At 46.0% G+C, this 15,253-nt stretch overlaps 1 protein-coding gene across 1 annotated transcript; it reads left to right on the forward strand.

Annotated features, from left to right (window-relative positions):
• Positions 1–625: 625 nt before the first annotated feature.
• LOC117516482 (olfactory receptor 52N5-like) lies at positions 626–1,567 on the forward strand. The gene has a single exon (XM_034177391.1). It carries the CDS (start codon positions 641–643, stop codon positions 1,565–1,567), a length of 927 nt encoding a protein of 308 aa, XP_034033282.1. The 5' UTR covers positions 626–640.
• Positions 1,568–15,253: the final 13,686 nt, after the last annotated feature.

Here is a 15,253-nt window from a genome sequence, read left to right on the forward strand (position 1 = left end):
TTCATGCCGTCTTTGTCATTGTCTTTTTCACCTACATGTTTATTATGGTGGCAAACACAGGCATCACACTTCTGATTTTTATCAATAAGAACCTTCACCAGCCCATGTTTCTGCTTTACTGTAACCTGTCACTTAATTGTTAGAATTTCAGCCCCTGTGTCCTCTGTCAGCACTCAGTTCACAAATTTTCTTTCCATGACCTTCTCTGGGATCATCTCTATAGAGAACCAGACTTTCAGTGCAGTTATCCTGAATCTGGAAGGTTTAAAGGTCAGCCTCTAGTCTCCTCTTCTGTCAACCTTTGTGGATTCAAATTATTGCAGCCTTAATGTTCATGTTGTCATGGTTAGAAATAACCACACGTTCTTTAAGTACAGAACCTCACCTCCTCAGACCCTGCCTCCACATACAGGGGCATCGTTTTTATTTCACAAAACCTGATTCCTGTTCAAGCTCAGGTTTTAGGAGTTTAATTTGAGCTCTTAAATGAACATGAATTACAAATTTTGTTGACTTAGAATTTTTTATCTTGAAGGTTATTGAACAACAAAAAATACTTTAAATTACAAAAAATTAAATTAAATTCCAGTTAACCTCATCATTTTCTTTGGCCTTAATGATTCATTATTGTTGTTTCAGGATGATGGAAAACTACACCTACAACAGTTTGATGCTACAGATGGAGAGACTAAATATCTCTGAGGATTACGTTCATGCCGTCTTTGTCGTCGTCTTTTTCACCTACATGTTTATTATGGTGGCAAACGCAGGCATCACACTTCTGATTTTTATCAATAAGAACCTTCACCAGCCCATGTGTCTGCTTTACTGTAACCTGTCACTTAACGACATCCTGGAAAACTGTGTCGTGATACCACGTTTCCTCTCAGACATGTTGATGTCCACATCTGAATGCATCATTAATTATAACGAGTGTGTCGTCCAAGCATTCCTAACACACTTGTATGGAACCACGACTCACACTGTGCTCATGATTATGGCTTTTGACAGATACGTGGCCATCTGTAATCCTCTTCACTACACCACCATCATGACCAGTAAGATGGTGTGGAAGCTGTCGCTCTCTGCCTGGGGAGTGGGTTTTGTTCTGGTCGGGATTCTGATCGGTCTGTCCGTCCGACTCAACAGATGCAGGACTCTGATCACAAATCTTTACTGTGACAACGCCTCACTGTTCAAACTATCCTGTGACAGTGTCTTCATCAATAATGTCTACGGTCTCACCTTCACTGTGGTCTTACTTACATCTTCTATCAGCAGCATCGTTCTCACGTACACTAAGATTACAGTCGTCTGTCTGACCAGTAAGAACAAATCTCTGAACAAGAAGGCCTTAAAGACCTGCAGCACTCATCTCACCGTCTATCTGATCATGATTATTTGTGGAATGATGATCGTTGTCCTGCATCGCTTCCCACAGTTCTCTTATTACAGGAAAGTCTGTTCCATTTTGTTCTGTATGATCCCAAGTAGCCTCCAGCCTGTCATTTATGGAATTCAGTCAGAAGAAATCCGCAAATCTGTATTGAAACTATTCAAAAATTGAACTTTCTGTCATGAAAATGAAGCATTTTGTGATTATGTATGAAGTGAAAATCATAAAATACCTAAAATAATGAATCTGAATGTTGTTGCAACTAGGGGAGGTGATGGTCTAGTGGTTAATTGTTGGGCTTGAGACCAGAGGATCCTCAGTTCAAATCCCAGCCTTACGAAAAATCTCTAAGGGCCCTTGGGCAAGGTCCTTAAAGAAATCACATGTACATAAGTATTCACAGACTTTGCTCAATAGCTTGTTGATGCACCTTTGGCAGCAATTACAGCCTCAAGACCAGCCTCTGGAAGACCAGACCTGCCACTACAGGTCTTTCAACCGAGTGTCACTAGAAGACATTGCAGCAGTTGCAACTAAAATAAACCTGACCTCATGCCCATTTGATGTCCTTCCCTCCAAGCTTTTTTTTAGATACTTTTGACTCAATCGGGCCATGGGTCATGAAAATGTTCAACATGTCCCTGTCATCCGGTCTCTTTCCGAGCTCATTTAAACATGCTGTGGTGGAACCAAGACTCAAAAAGCCTAACTTGGACCAGTCTGAGCTTAAGAATTTCCGGCCAATATCGAAGCTCCCCTTTCTAGCAAAAATAATGGAAAAAGTGGTCGCAAAACAACTAACGTCTTTCCTTGAGATGCACAACCTCTATGACACTTTTCAGTCAGGCTTTCGGAAACACCACTCCACCGAGACCGCACTACTGAGAGTGTCTAGTGATATCATGATGGCCGCTGACGCAGGAAGATGCACGGTCCTAGTCCTGCTAGACCTGTCCGCAGCCTTCGACACCGTCGACCATAGCATTATGGTCAACCGGCTGCGCGATCTGGTAGGGTTGTCGGGGTCCGTGCTGAAGTGGTTTGCCTCATACTTGGAGGAGAGGACCTTTAGTGTGTTGGCTGGCCATAAACTATCGAAAACAGCTGCTTTACAGTATGGTGTCCCGCAAGGTTCTGTTTTGGGGCCACTGCTGTTTCAATTGTATGTCCTTCCCCTCGGCCAGTTGATTCAGGACTTCAGGGATATTTCCTACCACCTGTTTGCGGACGACTTACAACTGTACTGTTCCTTTAAGATTTCAGAAGTCCACAAACTGAACTCTTTATTTGACTGCTTGTCACAGGTGAAGAAGTGGCTTAATGGAAACCGTCTGCAACTGAACTCTGAAAAAACTGAGACACTTATTGTTGCCCCTGACAGTGCTGTTCCTGTTATCAGGAGCCTCCTTGGTGACTTGGGCTTAACGGCAAAAACAAGCCTTAGAAACCTTGGCGTTATTTTTGATGAAGGAATGTCTCTTGCTCAGCACGCAAGCAAGCTTGTGAAGAATTGATTCTTTCAACTGCGAAATATCGCCAAACTTAAACAGTTGGTGTCACAGAAAGAATTAGAGGAAATTATCCATGCCTTTGTCTCCACGCGGTTGGACTATTGCAACAGCCTGTTCACTTGCCTGGGTAAGAAGGAGATAAATCGGTTGCAGTATGTCCAGAACTCTGCTGCGAGGCTTCTGACCCACACCAACAGGAGAGCCCACATCACGCCTATCTTGGAATCCCTCCACTGGCTCCCTGTTGCCTCCAGAATTAATTTTAAAATCTTGGTTTTGACTTTCAGAGCACTACATGGTCAGGCTCCTGATTACATTGCTGACTTGATTCAGCCTTACACCTCAGCCCGCAGCCTCAGATCTTTAGGTCAGAACCTGTTGATGGTTCCTCGAACCTCCTTTAAAACTCGAGGAGTCCGATCTTTTAAAGCCGTAGCGCCTCGTCTCTGGAACGAACTCCCTCTGTCCCTGCGATCCCTGGACTCTGTTGAGATGTTCAAAAAGCAACTAAAGACTCTACTTTTTAAACAGGCTTTTCATGGCCAATAATCTTTTAGTACTGAGTGTTTTACTGTATATTTTTATTGTTTTACCTTGTAAAGCACTTTGTGACCCCTGTCTGTGAAAGGCGCTATATAAATAAAGTTTACTTACTTACTTACTTACTTACTTACAAGTCTTCTTGAATATGATGCCACAAGCTTGGTGCACCTATCTTTGGGCAGTTTGGTCCATTCCCTTTTGCAGCACCTCTCCAGCTCCATCAGGTTGGATGGTGAGCGTCGTGCACAGTCATTTTCAGATCTCTCCAGAGATGTTCAATCAGCTTCAGATCTGGGCTCTGGCTGGGCCACTCAAGGGCATTCACAGAGTCATCCTGAAGCCACTCCTTTGATATCTTGGCTGTGTGCTTAGGGTCATTGTCCTGCTGAAAGATGAACCGTCGCCCCAGTCTGAGGTCAAGAGCGTTCTGGAGAAGGTTTTCATCCAGGATGTCTCTGTACAATGCTGCATTCATCTTTCCCTCAATCCTGACTAGTCTCCCAGTTCCTGCTGCTGAAAAACATCCCCACAGCATGATGCTGCCACCATCATACTTCACTGTAGGGATGGTGCCTGGTTTCCTCCAAACATGACACCAAAGAGTTCAATCTTTGTCTTGTCAGACCAGAGAATTTTGTTTCTCTGAGTCCTTCAGGTGCCTTTTGTCAAAATCCAGGTGGGCTGCCATGTGCCTTTTACTAAGGAGTGGCTTCCGTTTGGCCACTCTACCATACAGGTCTGATTGGTGGATTACTGCAGAGATGGTTGTCCGTCTGGATGTTCTTCTCAATAACTACATGAGTTTCATAAAATCAATAACGATTCTTCAAAAAAGGGAAATATGGGTGAAGACCAGACTCATTCACTCTTCGTAAAGTCAAAACGATTAAAATTAACAGACACAGTAAAATTCCAAACAGCACAGGTCTTGTACAAAGCAAAAAAAAACTTTTTGCCAAAAACATAGAAATTGTTCAGGGATGGATAAATAAATATTTCTATATTTATTTATGTTCATTGATAGTTGGTTTTATCATTTCTGTTGTGTTTTGTGTTTTTTGTCTCTTTCTCTGAAATTGTATTGTAGCATTATTAGTTATTATTCCTATTAGTGTTGTTGTTGCAGTTACAACAGGTGGTGGCCAAGTGGTTAATGCGCTTGGTTTCAGTGCAGAAGGTTCCGGATTCAAATCCCACCCGTGCCACATTTCTCTATGTAATGTGGAGTTGCATCAGGAAGGGCATCTGGCGTAAAACCTGTGCCAATTCAACATGCAGATCCACCTTGGATTTGCTGTGGCGACCCCGAGTGCAAATATTAATATATAAATAAAAATAAATTAAATAATACATTTGACCATTTTAAGACAACAAACGGAGCCATTAATTATTATACTGAAAACAAATGCAAACAAATGTGCTGAGATGCAAACAGCTTAATGCTAACTTCAACACTGAAAATGCCAAAGACATGCTAATGCATTAGCATCGGTCCCATTTTGAAGTTATATAATACATCTATCAACTGTTTCAAAAGACCATTTTTTTCAATTTCAACTTATTTTCCTTTATATAGCGCCAAATCACAGCAGAGTTGCCTCAAGGCGCTTCACACACTTAAGGTCTAACGTTACCAACCGCCAGAGCAACAGTGGTAAGGAAAAACTCCCTCTGAGGAAGAAACCTCAAGCAGACCAGACTCAAAAGGGTGACCCTCTGCTTGGGCCATGCTACAAACATAAATTACAGAAACAATTCACAGAACAATTCACGGACAAATATACAAGAATTGCTGTTGGTGCACAGGACAGGAGGGTCGCCAACACAAATACAACTCCCATCTCTGGATGGAGCTGCACCTTAAACAGAGAAAAAACAGAATCAGGCATCAGAAAGACAAAAAATACTGTATAATTTGCCAGCATTAATCAACAAGAAAAACAGAAGAATACTAAGGCGATCGCCGGCCGGTAGCCCTAAGCTTCACTAAAAGACCCAGAATTTAGGTAAAGTTGAGGCCGCGGACTGTTGCAAGTACTAATAATATGAATTAAAAGAGTAAAAAGCGTAAAACAAAACTGTACCATATGCTAGCCATATGAAAGGGAAAAGAAGTGCGTCTTAAGTCTGGACTTGAAAGTCTCCACAGAATCTGATTGTTTTATTGACGCAGGGAGACCATTCCACAGAACAGGGGCATGATAAGAGAAAGCTCTATGACCCACAGACTTCTTATTCACCCTAGGGACACAAAGTAGTCTTGCACCCTGAGAACGTAAAGCCCGGGCCGGTACGTAAGGTTTAATTAGGTCAGCTAGGTAGGGAGGTGCCAGTCCATGAATAATTTTATAGGTTAGTAGCAGAACCTTAAAATCTGATCTCACTGGGACAGGAAGCCAGTGAAGAGATGCCAAAATGGGTGTAATGTGGTCAAACTTTCTGCTTCATGTCAAAAGTCTGGCTGCAGCATTTTGAACCAACTGGAGAGCCCTAATGCTAGACTGCGGTAAACCAGAAAATAGAACATTGCAGTAGTCCAATCTAGAAGAGATGAATGCATGGATCAGGGTCTCAGCATCAGCCATAGACAGGATGGGATGAATCTTCACTATATTTCACAGGTGGAAGAAAGCAGTGCTATTAATATTTCAAAGAACAACGAAGGATCAAAAATTACCCCAAGGTTTCTCACTTTGTCAGTGTGATGTATGACACACGAGCCTAGGCTGAGTGTTAACTGGTCAAATTGATGCCGATGTCTCACTGGACCAAGAACCATCATTTCAGTCTTATCCGAGTTTAAAAGTAGGAAGTTTCTAGACATCCAACTTTTCACTGCTGCAAGGCAATCTTCTAAGGATTTTATGTGAACGAGATTACCAGCAGTTATCAGCATATATATCTGAGTATCATCTGCATAGCAGTGAAAGGTAATCCCAAAACGCTGCAATATGTGCCCAAGGGGTGCTATATAAAGGAAAGCAGGGGGCCTAAGACAGACCCCTGTGGAACCCCAAATTTCATGTCACTAAGGTTAGAGGTAGTGTTACTGTACAAAACACAGTGAGAGCGACTGATCAAGTATGACGTCAGCCATGCAAGGGCACTCCCAGTAATCCCAAAATGATTTTCCAGGCTATCAAGTAGAATATGATGATCCACTGTATCAAATGCAGCACTGAGATCTAACAACAACAGAACCATAGTGGTGTCCGAATCCATTGTAAGCAGAAGATCATTCACCACTTTAGTGAGAGCCGTCTCTGTGGAATGATATTTTCTAAAAGCAGACTGCAGTGGCTCAAAGAGATTATTCTCAGTAAGATAGTCTACGAGCTGCCGTGACACCACTTTTTCCAGAATTTTAGAGCAAAATGATATATTTGATATCGGCCAATAGTTTTTCAATACACTAGGGTCAAGATTAGGTTTCTTAAGTAATGGTTTAATCACTGCAGATTTGAAACATTTAGGAACAGATCCAGAAGTTAAAGAAAGATTAATAATTTCCAGCACAATCGGCCCAAGAGTGGGCCACAGGTCCTTAAACAGTTTTGTTGGTATAGGATCAAATAAACAGGTTGTGCTTTTTGTTGATGTTACGAGTTTCGTCAGCATGCCTAGAGAGATACTATCAAATTCTGTAAATCTGGGTAATACCTCAGTAGTGGCGCCAACCTCAATAGCATGTAGTGGCTGGGTTAAGGCATGCTGGGATATGTTCAACCTAATGTCATCTATTTTATTCTCAAAGTAATCCAGGAAATCTTGTGCTGTAAAAGGAGAGCGAGCTACAGGTGGTTGTCCATGAATAAGTGTTGCCACCGTGTCGAACAAGAACTTTGAGTTATGCTTGTTTTTGTTGATCAAATCAGAGTAGTAGGTCCGCGTTGTAGCCAGTAATGCATGCTTATAGTCTAAGATAGCATCACACCACGCAAGGTGGAATACTTCTAATTTTGAACAATGCTATTTCCGTTCTAGACCTCTTGCTTTATGCTTCAACACAGGTGGTGCAATCATGTCGAGTGTAGTTTTGAGCACTGAGTTTAAACTATCCACAAGTCTGTCTCCTGACTGGGTATTTGTCAAAAGTGAGGCTAAGACATCAGGAAGTCTAGCTTCTAGTTCAGTCTTAGTTGAGGGGTTGATGCATCGCTGCAGTGATAAATAAGATTGTTGTTCCACTAAACACGGCAGCGAAACTGTAAACTTAATAAGTGAGTGATCAGAGACCACTGATGTAAGAGGCATGATATCAATATTTGTGACAGCAATACCACGTGCGAGAACCAGATCCAGGGTATTTCCACTAATGTGCGTCGAATCCCGAATGCATTGCCGAAATCCTAATGCATTCACAATTTCCATAAATGATTTGCAGAGGAGATCAGAAGGCTTATTCATATGAACGTTAAAGTCACCAATGATGAGAATGTTATCTGCACTATTTGACAAGTTAGTGATGAATGCACCAAATTCATCTAAGAATTCAGAATATGGGCCAGGAGGCCTATATACAGTGACAAAGTAATATGGCTGATTTTTATTCTTCTGACCTTGGCAATGCATAATATCCTGAGCAGAGCAGAGAATCAGATGCTCAAACGAGTTATATTTGTGACCCCCAACAGCTAATAAGCTAAACCTAGATTTATAAATAAGAGCAACACCCCCGCCTTGCTTCGCATCACAAGGGACTTGACTAAATGTATATGCTGGTGGGCAGGCTTCATTTAAGGGGAGGACAGCTGTAGGTTTAAGCCAGGTTTCACATAACCCAATCATATCTGAGTGATGATCAATAATTAAATCATTAGTCAACAATGATTTTGAGGACAGTAATCTTATGTTAATGAGACCCAGTCTAAGGACCTCAGTGGGGTTGACAGTTGAACTATTTGGGTTTAGGGGTGGTTCCAGAGTACCATATATAAGATGCCTAGAAGTAGGTTTAGATTTGAGACATTCCACGTGTGTTGTAGGTAGCAGACACAAAATCTTTGCTATTGCTGGAACAACCACTGGGCCATCCACAATTTCAACATCATCCAATATAGTAATGGGTATTAAGTTTGCAAAGCATATTCTTCTATGATTTTTATGGACATGTCTACGGAAGCAGGCCACAGGCTCAACTTGTTGAATTTCCCTCCCTGGCAGATAAACTGCACTATCACCATAGTGGATTTTCTGCACTAATTTCCCAGCTAAGCTAATGGATTCCACACCCACATTTGTCATAAGCCTTGCAGGGTCTCTAATCACCTGCTTTGTGGCCTGCTGTAGATTCCTAATGTTACCCTCCCTGTAGAGCTCTATCTATGTTCGCAGACAAGATGGCGATGCCTTCCCCAGTAGGGTAGAGGCCGTCCGGCATCAGCAGGCCATGGCGGCCCCAGAATGAAGGCCAGTTATCAATAAAGCTAAAGACTTGCTGTCTACAAAATTGCGCCAGCCACCTATTTAATGATGTCAGCCTGCTAAAGGCCTCATCAGTACCCCGGGAAGGGAGGGGACCAGATACTATTAATCGATGCCGACACATCTTTCTGGCAAGGTCACAAGTCCTCTCTATGTCCGTTTTTGTGACCTCTGAGTGCTTCATCCTGATATCACTGGTGCCGACGTGAATAACTATGTGACTATATCTCATGTCATGTTCCTTCATCTGTCTTCCCTTCTGCAGCGTCAGCACCCTAAGATGGGATGCAATGTCGGGAGCTCTGGCCCCAGGAATACATTTAACGTCAGCTGGCGTCTGTAACCTGACTTTGCGGGTGATAGAATCCCCTATCACTGAAGTCCGGTGTTTCAGCCTGGAGATAGGAGTGGAAGTCACTTGTGGACTCGGAGAATTCACATAACACATCAATTTAACATGAAAAGGTAAATAATACTCACGGACATAAGCTCTTTAAAGTAGACCTGTATTGAATTAAATGTGGTCAGATTTCAGAACTGGTGCAGTCGAGAACCGGCGTTTCAACTCCCTAAACGCGGCTTCGCACCGATCCGACCAGGTGAAGGGGACTTTTGTGGAGGTCAGGGCTGTCAGGGGGCTAGCTACCTGACTGTAGCCCTTAATGAACCTCCTGTAGAAGTTCGCAAAACCGAGGAACTGTTGCAGCTTCCTACGGCTTGTTGGGTGGGGCCAATCTCTCACCGCCGCAACCTTGGCCGGATCAGGGGCGACGGAGTTAGAGGAGATGATGAACCCCAGGAAGGACAAAGAAGTGCGGTGGAACTTGCACTTCTCGCCCTTCACAAACAGCCGGTTCTCCAACAACCGCTGTAGGACCTGACGTACATGCTGAACATGAGTCTCAGGGTCCGGAGAAAAGATGAGTATGTCGTCTAGATACACGAAGACAAACCGATGCAGGAAGTCCGGCAAGACGTCATTAACCAATGCTTGGAACGTCGCAGGGGCGTTTGTGAGGCTGAACGGCATGACCAGGTACTCAAAATGACCTAATGGGGTGTTAAATGCCGTCTTCCACTCGTCTCCCTTCCGGATCCGAACCAGGTGGTACGCATTCCTAAGATCAAGTTTAGTAAATATTTGGGCTCCATGCAGGGGCGTGAACACTGAATCCAACAGAGGTAACGGGTATCGGTTGCGAACCGTGATCTTGTTCAGCCCTCTGTAATCGATGCATAGACGGAGTCCGCCGTCCTTCTTACCCACAAAAAAGAAACCCGCGCCCATCAGGGAGGTGGAGTTCCTGATCAACCCGGCAGCTAAGGAGTCCCGGATGTAGGTCTCCATTGATTTGCGTTCCGGACGTGAGAGGTTGTACAGCCTGCTGGACAGATACTCAGCGCCCGGGATCAAATCGATGGCGCAATCGTACGGTTGGTGCGGGGGAAGGGCGAGTGCCAGATCTTTGCTGAAGACGTCAGCAAGATCGTGGTACTCGCTTGGCACCGCCGTCAGATTGGGGGGGACTTTGACCTCCTCCTTAGCTGTCTCACCGGGTGGAACCGAGGATCCTAAACACTCCCGGTGGCAGGTTTCGCTCCACTGCGTCACAACCCCAGACGGCCAATCAATCCGGGGATTGTGTTTCAACACCGAAGGAAAACCCAAAATTACTCGGGAGGTAGAAGGTGTTACATAAAACACAATCTCCTCCCTGTGATTCCCAGACACCACCAAAGTCACTGGCTGTGTCTGGTGTGTGATTAATGGAAGAAGGGTGCCATCTAGTGCCCGTACCTTCACAGAGGAAGGCAGAGCCACCAGAGGGAGCCCTACTTCCTTTGCCCATCTGCTGTCCAGCAGATTCCCTTCCGACCCCGTGTCTACAAGTGCTGGGGCGTGAAGAGTTAAATCCTCACTAAGGATTGTGACTGGGATTCGTGCTGATTGTCGGGGTTCCCCCGCATGCGTGTTATGGCCCACCCTTTCTAAGGACGGGCGGGCGTTGTAGTTTGACCGTTTGGGACAGTTCCTCTGTATGTGACCACTAGATCCACAGAAAAAACACTCCCCGCGGGCCAGCCTCCTTTGTCTATTATTTGATTTCATTTTGGCCCTGCTCGTGTCCATAGCTTCGTCAGCAGGGGGAGCTGTTGCCACACGGGGCCCTCTGGCTGTGGAGCGTGGGGACAACGGCACCCTTTCGGACCCGGAAGGAAGAGGGACGGACAGTGCCCGGTCACGCCCCCCGCCCTGCTCCCGACGGTGTTCCTCTAACCGGTTGTCTAAGCGTATAACCAGGTCGACAAGCCCGTCAAAATCCCGCGGTTCCTCCTTAGCCAGCAGGTGCTCCTTCAGGACCGGAGACAGTCCGTTTATGAAGGCGGTGCGGAGTGCAACGGTATTCCAGCCGGACCTCGCAGCCGCGATGCTGAAGTCGACTACATACTCGGCTGCACTCCGGCGCCCCTGTCGCATTCACAGTAGCACGCTCGAAGCGGTCTCGCCTCTGTTGGGATGATCAAAAACCTGTTTGAACTCCCTTACAAACACAGCGTATGACGTTAGGAGCCGTGAGTTCTGCTCCCAGAGCGCCGTAGCCCAGGCGTGTGCCTCTCCTCGGAGCAAATTAACAACATAAGCCACCTGGCTAGCGTCTGACACGTACATGACGGGACGCTGTGCAAAGACGAGCGAGCACTGCATTAGGAAGTCCGCGCACGTCTCGACACAACCTCCGTACAGCTCCGGAGGGCTTATGTATGCTTCAGGGGACGGTGGGGGGGGGGGTCGTTGAATGACCAGTGGAACGTCTGTGTCTGACAAGGGACCAGCAGGAGGAGGTGCTGCAGTAGCGCCTTGATCGCGCGCCTCCACCCTGGCGGTGAGAGTCTCCATCCTCTGATTGAGGATAACGTTCTGCTCGGTTACCAGATCCAACCGAGCAGTGAAAGCGGTTAGTATTTGCTGCAGCTCCCCTAACACGCCTCCTGCTGGCGCCTGTGCACCTTGCTCTTCCATTGGCCGTTCAGGCTCGAGTTGACGCCCCTCGGGATCCATGACGCTGGCCGAGAAATCCTGTTGTGAAGGTGTCGTGACACGGACCCACAACAGGGGGCGTTAATGAAGGGACAATGGAATAGCCAAAAAGTAACAATTTAATGTTGTGAAGGTGCACAACGTAGTACAGACAAATACAAATATGCAGAATATCAATCTGACACAAGGTGACGTGTGGCAGGCTCGAACATAGGAGACGTCCGGTGCGAGAAGAGCCGGATCCCACACAGCTTCCACCACCAACGGATCTGAAGAACACCGGAGCCGCCAAGCCCTGCGCCCCAGGTGGCCACCGTCTTCAACATCCAAAAGTAAGCTGCAATGAATGTGAGATACAGATCTGTGTGCTCAGATCAGCAACGACATCGACAGCGGGCGCCGTTCTTCCTCTCCCGCTCTCTGCCTCTGCTGCGCTTATTAAGTCTGCGGGCTCGTTAACGAGCTTGTTAACCGCCGACGCGAGCCACTCACACCGCCCGTGTCTGCTTTGCAGCCGGTGTTGTGCCAGATTCAGCGCACAACACCGGCATCACCTCTCTGTCTACTGAATGGAGCTGCAGCACACTTGGCACAAGTCCTGAGATTACGCTTGCTGTTTTAATGCGAAGCGGCCGGTACACCTGTTGCTGCAAGGACAGACTTCTTGCGGCAAAATCCACAGCACTGCACATCTCGGCAATCGGAGCCCCAGACCTCCATGGACGCTGAGAGAGGTTTATATATTTTTAATGACTGGGATTCTTTGCGGGTCTCGCCTCCATATCCCGCGATGGTACCGGAGGCGAAAGACAGTAGATTTTCATTGCGACTCCACTCAATCAAACGGGCGTATGATAAAGTCCCCCAAAATAATTTTCAAGCACAAATAAAAGAAATGTGTACTCACCAAACGTGCCGCAAGACAATATGAAGTTTTAAAAAAAGTAGATCCTTTCGTATAAGACCAGAAAAAGGTGCAGATGTAAACTGACAGAAATCGACAAATTACATTTGGCGCAATGCATGCTGGGAGAGGGTCTTGTCCGTTCCGTGATGTCTCGGCAGTGTCCATGATGAGAGGGACAGTTTGCGGAGGGCTAAATGTTAGCTGTAAATTTGTCATTTTCAAATGAAGATTTCTCCGTTGAATGACAGATCTGGGCTTGCAGATTTACTTTACTACATTCAGGCTACATTCACGCGGGAATTTATTACAGAAAACTGATTAAGAAACAGAGTGAGTAAGATATACCGTATACAGAATTCTGTTGGTCTGTTCTGAAGTCTGTCCCTCAGCTTAGCCTCTAGCGGATCAGCAGCAGGAAAGATTACATCAGGAGGGACTCAAACTATCCTTCCCTGCACCTTTTTTATGGTAGAATCTGCTCCATCTAGTCTGGACAAAGTCACTCTATTCTTCGGTGTTGTCCTTCTTTGATTGGTCTTCTCCCATCTGCTTTGGGGAATAGTCCCACCCACTGCACTGTGCAGTCTTCCATCTGACTCCAAGCTTTCTACCTAAAAAGGAAATGCATGACCCATTTCCTAGCTGATAGCACTTAAGTAATTCTTATATTTGACAGCTACAGCTGTCAAATACAGCAAATCACATCCCCTTTATTAGTCGCACCTTCTTCCTCTCTCACTTGCGAGATTGTTGTGCCTTGTGCCTCTTTCGAGCGTTTGTCTTCAGAGTTTTCACAGTCCTGTTTTTGCTTTACCGCCTGCTTCTGGAACCTGTCTCTGCCAAATTCTTTGGTTACTGGAGCTAAAAAAAACAGTTTACGGCTGCTCCCGTGCTGCTCCTCCCTGACCCAGGTTGGCAGTTTGTGGTTGAAGTAGATGCCTTGGACGATTTGGTGGGGGCGGTACTTTCCCAAGTTAGTTCCTCCGTTAATAAGATGCATCCCTGTGCATTCTTATCCAAAAAGCTATCTCCCGCCGAGCGCAACTATGACATAGGTAACTGTGAGCTGTTGGCTGTTAAGGTGGCCTTGGAGGAGTGGCGTCACTGGCTAGAGGGAGCCCAGTTGCCATTTCTTGTTCTAACCGACCACAACAACCTGGAATACTTGCGTATGGCCAAAAGACTCCATGCCACGCAAGCTCGATGGTCACTGTTCTTCAGCCTTTTCAACTTTACGCTCTCCTACCGACCGGGCTCTGAGAATGGTAAGCCGGACTCTCTGTCATGCCGGTTCGAGTCCAGGAATCACACCTCTGAACCACAAACTGTACTTCCCTCACCATGCTTTGATTCTGCCCTCACGTGGGGAATAGAGGATAAGGTCAAGGCAGTTTCGGGAGAGGAGCCTGTGCCTCAGGGGTGCCTGGATGGGTTACTGTTTGTGCCACAGACAATCCGAGGTGAGGTCATTCGCTGGGCTCATGATAGTCAGTTATGTTTTTAAAGAACTTTCTATTCTTCTATTTTTATCTTTTGTCATCCGCTCTTTTCAGGTTTCAAATCCTGCAAAACCTCGGAGAGGTCGCTGCGCTGCGAGATCTCAATATTGAGAACTGCATTGACACACTGTGATCACGCTGCACTTTAACCGCTGCACAAGGACAACAGCATTAACATCGCAACATAAAACTATTTTTATATTGTGCCTAAAACTCTCATGAATATATTCTCTGGGTTTATAGATGTTGTTATTGCATTTGTTTTTATGTAAACATGCGAGAATCACAGGCTGTCTCTCTGTTATTTTCAATGGGAGCTGCTGTGAGCTACGCTCGCTTCCTGATCATGTCGTTCTGGGGGAAAGTGGAGTTTGCTCTTTAACGTGTTGTGTGGGCTGCCAGAAGAGGAGGTACTGCTGGCCCATCACCAGAGGGCGCCCTGCCTGAAGTGGGGGCTTCAGGCACGAGAGGGCGCTGCCGCCACGGACACAGCCGGGAGTGACAGCTGTCACTCATTATTTCCTGACAGCTGTCACTCATTCTTCATCATCTCACTCCATAAAACCCAGACGTCATCTCCACCTCATCGCCGAGATATCGTACTTCTATGGAGGTAACTTTCTCTGCCTGTATAGATTGATTCCAAGAGCTATTGTGTTGCAGCTGTCTAACCAGAGGACCGGCGTGGGTCGCGACTGTTTCGTCCTACTTCCCGTCAGATAAGTGGTTACACAGACGCTGCACGAGTGTGTATTAGAGGTGGAGGTGGCATTCCCACCGTTGTTGTTACGGGGTGTACACACACCCACACTTGACTGTCTTTGCTCTTCGCCAGCAGTACCAGATCCGACAGTCGGGGACGGTGATCACCTGGGAATTCGGGACTTGGCGGCTCCAGTATTCACCAGGTTCGGTGGCGGCAGAAATCGTGTG

Source organism: Thalassophryne amazonica, chromosome 9, assembly GCF_902500255.1.
Source record: "Thalassophryne amazonica chromosome 9, fThaAma1.1, whole genome shotgun sequence".
NCBI classification, from domain to species: domain Eukaryota; kingdom Metazoa; phylum Chordata; class Actinopteri; order Batrachoidiformes; family Batrachoididae; genus Thalassophryne; species Thalassophryne amazonica.

Bases quoted from the DNA above. Each gene is read 5' to 3' on its own strand.
- LOC117516482 (XM_034177391.1), top strand. From the start codon at position 641: ATGATGGAAAACTACACCTACAACAGTTTGATGCTACAGATGGAGAGA.